The 9,481-nt window shown below is 33.3% G+C and overlaps 1 protein-coding gene across 1 annotated transcript in view; it reads right to left on the reverse strand.

Moving 5' to 3' along the window:
* Positions 1–5,942, reverse strand: part of LOC119529485 (UDP-glucuronosyltransferase 2A3-like) — a 46,172-nt gene extending 40,230 nt beyond the window's left edge. The window contains exon 1 of the mRNA XM_037829926.1: positions 5,206–5,942. Coding sequence (XP_037685854.1) covers positions 5,206–5,929 — 724 coding nt within the window. The 5' untranslated portion in view covers positions 5,930–5,942. The remainder of the gene's footprint in view (positions 1–5,205) is intronic.
* Positions 5,943–9,481: the final 3,539 nt, after the last annotated feature.

Here is a 9,481-nt window from a genome sequence, read left to right on the forward strand (position 1 = left end):
AAATTAACACAAGTTCAGGTGCAAACTGACCAAAAAAGCACATCCAAATATTGGTGCAGCATTTAAATTCCATACAAGTATAAGGAAAATATGGAAAAAAGAAAATGAAACCAAAATATCACTCCATCAAATAAAAATCACAGAATAAGGAGGGTGGGAATAATTTTAAAAATAGGAAGTCCAGGAACAAATGTTGGAAATTAAGTACAGTTATTTTCAAAGTAAATTACAATGAATAAAAATTCTCTGGTACAATAACAGAAAACCTTAGATTGTAAAACTAGTCAGATATACTCTGGTAAAAAAAACATAACTTCTAGTAATTTGAGACATAAAAATTTGAAATAATATGATGGGAAAATGTGCACAAATATGCCTGCCAAGAGAAGTAAGATGCAACCATATTAATATTTTAAAAAGTTTGCTTTTTACTCAATAAGTATTACCAGAAATAAAACATACCCTAAAAATACTAAAATATTTTCGATTCACTTGGAAGCTGATAGTTCCACATGAGGGTGCATCTAATACCACGATTTTTATTCCTTTAAAGCAAACAGTAGCATTTAAGGGGAAAAATTAAAAATCCACCAAAATATACATTGATTTTATCACAAATACCTCAGAAACTGATATATACCAGCCATAAAAAAATCAAAAATTTTATACCACATTTTTTATTACAATCCAAATAAATTGGAATTTAATAGAAAAATTCCATGTGGTAGGTTGATTGCATTAATGGCCTCACATTTTCATACTTCTCTGCATGCATGTCCAAATTATGAAATAGTGTTTGAGTACTTCTCCTTTTTTTTTTTTTCATCTTTAACCTTTGCCTTGGTATGAGAACATTCTAAAACTAGCCTGCTAAAGAGATGTAAGCGATACACTGAAAAGCCAGGTAAACCCCCAAACCTGTAGATGTCTCAGGCAAGAGGAGAGATCCCTGTGCTATATCCACATTTGATCACAGTCGAATAAGTAAGCCCATTAGAGACTAGAACCACTCTGCCAAAGCATAGGCTTGTGAAAAATAATAAACAACCATTCTTTGATGCCACTCAGTTGTGGCTGTGTGTTACAAAGCATTCATGTCATGAGAACTGGTACTTATACTTCAAAATTGAATTGAAACACACATTTCTGCACTCTCTTGCCAAAGAAGAAATTAGAAAATGTTTAGACCTGATTGATGTACAAGTATTAAAAATAAAACTGTGGAATTTGAAATAAATTTTTAGTTTTTAATAATTATTAAATGAAATAATACACTTAAGCAATCAATAAAAGAACACAGTAAAACTAAAAAAGAGGAATTAAAAGGAATTAGAAAAAAAGGGTATTTATAAAATGGAAAAACAAAATCAAGTCAATCTTCATAAAATAGATGCTCTAATCCTTAAAAAAATTTTAGCTAACTGAATTTCTTCATATAGTAAAAGAAGGTATCACGGATATGTTGAGTTCCTATTACAAATGAAATGGTAATCCAAAATATATAAAATCAAAAGTATAATTCACCTTATTGACAGGCAAAGAAGGAAAAAACATAATTATATCAACAATCAAAAAACTCTATTTTTTTTCTTAATTTCAATAACTGTTAGTAGACTGGGAATTGGAAAGAATCTCTTAGTCTGATGAAAGACAACTACAAAAAGCCCTAATGGGATGAAACATTTATGCAGACTTATTAGATGTGTTCCCTTACTATGAGTACAAGTCAATGATACGTGTGAATGAAAACTTTATTTCAGTAATATCTTAATTCAATGCAGTTTAAAAAGAGAAAAAAAAGAGAATAGGAACACAGGAGATCTAGTAATCCAAATTTCTTTTTTTGTAGATTATATGACTTCCATGTAGCATACCCCAAAATACATAGGCAAGTAATATGTTTTTATAAGTCAGATTGGTAAGTTTGTTTCATACAAAAACAACATGAAATAGCAGTTTCAATTTCTATACACTGGCAGCAATCAGAAAATTTAATAAAAATATATACTTCATCTTAAAATATTTCAATAACTTTATTAATGTTGTATAAGTAGTCTTTTATGGTTAGAATTATAAACACCTTTTTGAAAACCATTATAGAAAAATTAAGACAGAGATACTATATTCATGAAAAAGAAGAATAAATTCATAAAGATGTCCATTCTTACCAGAAGAAAGGGAGGAAGTAAATTAAAAAGGAAAGAAATGGACTCCAATGATCACTGCATCTCTATTAGGTAAACAATATAGAGGTTAAAATGAATATTTAGCAACTGCTCCCACTTTGTAAAAAGGGAAATCAAAAGATGAACAATACCAATGTTTAATAATGCATAAAAATACCTTTATATGCAGAAAAGAAAAGTCAATAGTGCCAATTTAGGGGAAAATGGAAATGAAATTGATTTTATTATATATACCTTTGCTGTATTTGGATTTTTTAACCATGTGTATTTGTTAATTTTCTTATGACATCAAAATGAAACTATGCATGTTCAGTCAGATCTGCCTAGTGAAGAACATGAGGCTATAGAGGAATGAAAGTCAGTGAAAGAACTTGCAGCAAAAGAAAAACTGCTAAAGATGACAAAGTTAAAAATTTTGCCATAATTTCTACGGATAACTTTAACCCACAAAATTTATATATAGAAAAGCCTATCCTTTCCCTCTATTTATTTATAATATGTCAAATTCATTCAGTCCTTTGCCCTAGAAAACTATAGAAACTAGGGTAGCATCCATAATTTTCTGAATAAAGAGAAAATGGAGAACTATTCTAGTAAAATGGTAAATGGAGAATATATTGTTTCTTTAAAATTGCTATTCTTTTGTTACTGTAATATATATTGGAAAGCCAAACAATACAGCAAAACAATTCTCAAAGTTTTCTATTTGCTTTTATTTTTAATAATGCTTCCTTTGCTTGAAAACTGCTACATGAACAATTATAATTTAACATTGGATTCATCAATAAATTGGAATCCACAGGTACTTAAAGGAGCCACTCAGTTCTGGAAAATAAACCAGGAAACAGAAAAGAAGATTGATGTTTCCAGTGCAGAGATTACATAGATCTTGTGACACTTCACCAGCTCACTATATTCTAGAGGCCACTCCCCAGCACTGTGACAACTGTGCAGCCATGAGAAGAACGACCTTCTTGGACAAAAATATGATATTCTGTAAGGAATTGCCTGGGAAACTTTTACTTAATCTCAAAAAACTTGTTTGGAATCCTTATTTATTACTTTATCAAAGCTGTAAAGAGAAAAATTCTCCACATGTACTTTGGGGAGTAAAAATAGATAAGATATCAAGAAGATGAATGTAACTCTTTTATCTTAAAGTCAATGAACCAACAAGGATCTCTCTAATAATAGGTATGATATTATTTATACTAAAGCACCTTCAATGGAAATCAAGCTAGATCATAGAGAAGGAAACAGAAAGCCCTGAAAATTTTCAAGTTTTTATATATCTTTTTTATGCCACTAAAGGATGGCATAATGTTTAATGGAGCAGCTTAATGACTTCTTAGGTATTCAAAATTAGCCCCAGAATTTTCTATGGAGTAGTGGTAGCAGAGATCTCCATTGTGTAAGCTAAATAATAGAGTGAGATGGTATTTATTGTAAAATGGAACCCATATAAAAGGGAAGAGGTTAGGTGATGTCATCAACAGGGTGATGTAAGGCATTCCTTGAAAAAGCCTACACAGAGATGTAGTGAATAAAAAGACGTATCCCACTTGCTTAGAACTATGGAGGAGATAGAGACGGTAAAAGGAACCTACATATGCTGAACCAAAGAAACAGAAAAACATCAGGTAGGAAAATTCCATCCCAGACCTCTAGTTGGTATGCATTCCCTTCCCCATCACTTAGTCCTGCTCAGATTGGGAGTTGCAGAGGTAACACAGAGGAACATGATTCCTACCATGGACAGACACTGTAGAGTGATTCACAGCAGTGTGTTAGAAATCCATGCACATCCAGACCAGGGACCTAAGTCCACAGAGACCCATGGCAGAACGCAAGCCACTGAGGAGAGTCTTTTAGTGTCCTCTACTTAATTTTTGAGGGCTCTGCTAACACTGTCTCAAGAAATATAATGCATCCAAGAAACTCTTCAGTTATGACCACCCATGATGCAACAGTTCACATCAGATTTTCTGAAATTCCATAAAAAATTTATGAAAGAGCTAAGAAGGAGAGGTCCCCTGGTACAAGAGAAATTCTTTAAAATCAAGAGAGGTAATCAGTGAGTCTCAAACTTCTCAAGGGTTGTTAAAGAAAGTTCAGGCAAAGTGAAGAATGTATCAAATTCAATGTCATGTTAATGTATATCATATTTCAGTTTATTACTCTGGTCAGGCAAGAAGGTTATTTCACATACAAAACAAGCATTACACTTTTACCAATAAAGGTAAAATAATACAACCACATCCTATTTGAAAAGTAACTAAACTGGACATATTTACTTCTCATACCTTGCAAACAATATCTCTTCATTGGTTTAACATCTATTTGTGTATTTTACATTTTGTTCTGTTTTGATAACCATTTTTAAGCAAAGCAAGATACAGAAATGTTTAGATGACTGTAAAGAAAGAGTCACTATGGTAACTATGGTATTTCTTGCCTCCACTCCCACAATTAGTTATTAATAATTAGTTCAATGGTATCACTTGAAGGATTTTACAGGGTAGACAGCACACAAGTACACAAACACACACACACACACACACACATTAAAAAGAAAAAACTTGCACATTTCACTGTCATACAAACTACAGCATTTTACAAACCTATTTATTTTTAAAAATAATACTGTGGTGCACATGCATTCATTCTTTCTTTTCCTGGGCAAAGCAGCAAGTCCTACTTATTTTAAAAGACAGAGGAAGGAACAAAAGATTTACACTAATGAATGGGTTCATTTAAAAGGAAGCAAATGAAACAGAGCTATGCCGGTAACAGCAGATGGCTACTTATAATTCACTTCCCTAATGCTGATTAATAGATTCATGAACAGGTCAAATGTATTGCCACAAGAAAATTAATACTGTTAACATCCCAACAGCTACTGCAAAACTTGAAGAGTTTTACAAGGTAGACAAGATTTTAAAAAAGAATTTCTTTCATAATGCTAGATTTTTTTTTATACTTTGGAAACTAGTTTAGAAAGAAAAGCAGAGCCTCTTACCTAATGCTTCACTGTAAAACTGATCCCAAAACTGAACATCATATGATTGGAACCAGAAGTCAAAAAAAAGGGAAATCAATAGATTTTTCAGCCTTTCCAGAAAAGTCATCTTGTCTCCTAGTCCAGACGTGGGAACAGGCACGTAGGAAGGTGGAGCTGGAAGTTTTCCGCAGTATTTCTCCAAAACGCCAGCTACAGAAGCCCTTAATGTGTGCACAAAGGGGATTGCAAGCAACTCAGCTACAAGCTCTCCACAGGGCATAAAAGGATCTATAATCATCACATTGTAGTTAGTTTCCTTGAGCTTCTTCATGAGAGTCTGATTGTGCACGACATTCTCACATAGAATTTTAATCTCTCCAGTTGACTGAAGGAACATGTCTTGTAGTATCATTGCTGATTGCCAGAATGACAATTTTGGCATGACATTAACAGATACATCCAAACATTCATTTATTATATTCATAAATCTCTGTCCACCATTTGGCACAGGAACCAGCTTGAAGTTTGGTGTGGAAGGCTTGTCATGGTTCATGATGAAATTGTCTGAAGGAACCAGCACCGTCACCTCATGACCCCTTGCTGTGAGTTCCTCCAGAATGATCTTCATGTTGAGCCAATGGCTCATGTCAAAGGGCCACACCAGGACCTTCCCACCCAATCCACAGCCAACACAGCACAGCTGCAGAAGCAGAAGAGCCAAAACCCTCTTCTCAATCCCCATGATAGCAGCTCCTTCATATATTGCTCTGCAGGAGATTTTGTGCTGCTGGGAACAGATATAAAATGGCAGTCAATCAAATAATAAGTTAAAAATTAATTTCTAGAGATAGGAAATGACATTTAAATTGACTGAACTTTGGTCAGTGTTGTTGATGGGCATAGAACAGTGGTATTTGGTCTGCAGAGGAGCCTAGAAGCAAAGGTGACAGAAGCAGGATACTCAAAGTGAATAGGACAGAATGAGAAAAAGAATTGTTACATTAGCAGACAGTTATCAATGCAGTGTTAATAGAGTAGATTTTCACACAGGAGCAGCGCAGAAATGGAAAATCAGTTGAAAGAGGATGCTTTGTAGATCATAGAATTCTTTAGTTTAGGCTGAGTTTTAATCTCCATAAAATGATGCCCACTAAAATTTTCGAATCAGGTTTAGAGGTTGATCTGATTTGCCCTTTAATAAAACCATTTTTACATTTATATAGGATTTGAGCGGTAGACAAGAAAGGACAAAATAGTGATGTGGGTTAAAGAAATACGTATCAGAAGAGCAAGATTTAATGAAAATATCAGTGAGTATATGATGTTGGTTTGTGAATGGAAAGCATAGAATGAGATTCCTTTGAAGATATGTAAGAGGTGAAAATAGTGAAAAGATGTAGTAAGTGCTTTCAGCTTGCATAACCAGAGAATTATAATGATACTAGAAAAGACATGAAACAAAAAAGGAGGAGTTGCTCTGGGAAGATTTTGTGTGTGTGTGTGAGTAATGATTAAACATACCTTGTCTGTGGAGATGTCCCTTTAGCCCATTGTTTTAGTTTCCTAACTGCTAAAATGAACACCATACACAATGAGAATTTACTGGCTCATGGTTTTGAGGTGCAAGAAGTCCAAAATCGAGGTGTCAGCAAGGTCAGCCTCTGGCATTCTGGGGTTGGCTGCTGGCTATCCTTGGTCCTTGGCTTTTCTGTCACATGGTAATACATGTGTTGCCATTTTCTCATTTTCATTGGGTTTGTTAATTTCCACCTTCTGACTGCTTCTGGTGGTTTCTCTCTGTCTGAAATTCACTCTGCTTAAAAGTCTCCAGTAATCCAGTTTAAAGCCAAGCCCAATTCGTTTGGGCCACACATTAACCATAAGTAAGATCTTGAAGATATCTTATTTACAATGAATCCACCCCTACTGGAATGCAGAACAAGACCAAGAACATGCCTAAACTGGGCTACATCATTCAACCCACTAAATCTATGAACCCTTGAACTTTTTGAGAATGGTGGATTTAAAAGTATAGATTTGGTGCCCAGTCATCCCTCCATTTTTCAATCCAATTTAAATTCCCCTCTAAATGCATTATTATTTCATATATTCAACAAGCAAGGTTTAGAAATTGCTTACTCTTTGAAAAAGTTTACACTATGCATAGGACATAAAGTTACAAGAAAGATACAGTTCCAATTTAAAAATGAAATTATTGCAGACAATAATTCAGTTAACCAACATCTATTCTACAAATGTAAGGGGAGTGAATCTTAGAAGATATGGCTGAGTAAAGAGGGCAATTTCATGGAAGGACTTGACTGGTGGAGGGAAGGAATGATGTAATAATGATTCAGCTGAATCTTTAGGAATGGGCGTTTTAGCAGGTTGCAAGGTATGATTTGAAACTAAAAGGTGTTATTGATGCATCTGTGCTCTAAGACCATTACACAGGAGGTTACATCAAGGGTGGTATTAAGAAACAAAATTTTTTGGAAGATATAATTTAAATTTCAAATCACCTGACTTTTTTTTTTCTGGTTTGCTGAAGATTAGATTGCTTTGAAGGTGCAAAGGTAAATATAAGGTCAAGGATTGGAGAGCTATAATGTGTTGCATCATTGCATCATTAGACTTTGCATAATATCTGGTGGCAATTCAGAGAGAGTAGGGACAAACTACAAAAAAATCACATAAAGGAGGATAGCAGAAGACCATAAGCAAACTAGAAGAAACAGAAGTAAAATTCTAATTTAGAAGTTGACAGTTCTTCTGTACAGGATAAATAACCAAGAAGTGATAAGGGAAAAAACTGATAACTTTATCTTCATATTATTACAAGTTTTATGATGTAGTATAAATACTTTAAACAAACCAAATGTTGAAAGATACATTACAGAAATAAATCTGCAAAAAAACATAAGATAAGAACTAATTTGGATTATTTTCCTGACACACAAAACATTTAAAAGATACTTCATCAAATTTCAAAAAGAGGAAGGATTTGAAAGAACATTTAAAATAAAAGAAATGCAGATGACCAATACACTAATGATTTAGGTAAGTTCAATGCGGAAAACCAAGAAGGTACTTTATACTTATTCAAGTATCAAAATTTATGGCTAGAAGGACTATGGGTAATGGACAGTGATGAGCAATGTTGGCTTTGCCATATTCTACAAAAATTAAAAATACACCCCTTTCAAGAAAACTTTTGAAAACCTACTTTTGTCAAATAGGAGACAGAAACAGAGAAACTTAGAAAGAGGAAAACATTTTTCCTAGGAGATGAAGGAATTGAGGATTCCACTGAATAGAGTGGCAAGGGTTACATCACTCAACACAAGCTCTGCATCAGCCCTAGAGAGCACAGCCCCAAAATGGACCAGGTGCAGGGAGGTTCCAGAAAAGAAAATCTTGGGAAAATAAGACAATAGAAATAAATATGTTGTGGCATTTTGGATAAAAATAGGTATATATGTGTGTAATATAACTATGTATATATCTATGTATCTACATCTAAATCTATATCTACATATATGTCTATGTCTCCATCTGTAGCCATATCTCTATCATCAATCATCTATATTTATATCCTCTATATATACATACAGACCAGATGAATTGTTTTGTTGAAAACTCGAGCATAAAGTCAGTAAAAGAAAAGCACAAATTTTATGTTTTTGGAAAAGTAATGATAAAAAATTTGATTCTGGTTTGAAAAGTATGTATAACATCTTAATGATATAAAAATTCATTATTTAGGTTTCTAAGAGACAAATATATAATCTGAAAGAGTATATGGTTTTATTGACATGTAGCAAAGATTTTCAAGTTCTCCATAGTTTTCCTTCCATGTTTATGTGATTTTTAAAACAAGTTTTAAATCATGTTTAAATATTAGTTAATATATCATTAGATCTTTGCTTCCTGTGTCTTATATAAGATTTTCTCTCTCTTCAGTGATAAATGCGTTCCCTTATACATTCTTTTTTATTGGAGAGTTTGTAGGTTTACAAAACAATCATGCATAAAGTACTAGATTCCCATATACTACCCTATTATTAACACCTTGCATTTGTTTGGTAAATTTGTTGCAATTGATGAAAGCCCATTTCTGTAATTGTACTACTAACTATAGTTCGTGGTTTAATTTAGGGTTCACTATCTTTGTAGTGCTGTTCCATGGATTTTTAAAATTTTTGTTCTGTTACCATATATACACCCTAACATTTCCCCTTTAGGCCACTGCAAATATACACTTTAGTGCTGTTAACTACATTCATAATGTATA

Source organism: Choloepus didactylus, chromosome 3 (genome assembly GCF_015220235.1).
Source record: "Choloepus didactylus isolate mChoDid1 chromosome 3, mChoDid1.pri, whole genome shotgun sequence".
In the NCBI taxonomy this organism is placed as follows: Eukaryota; Metazoa; Chordata; class Mammalia; order Pilosa; family Megalonychidae; genus Choloepus; species Choloepus didactylus.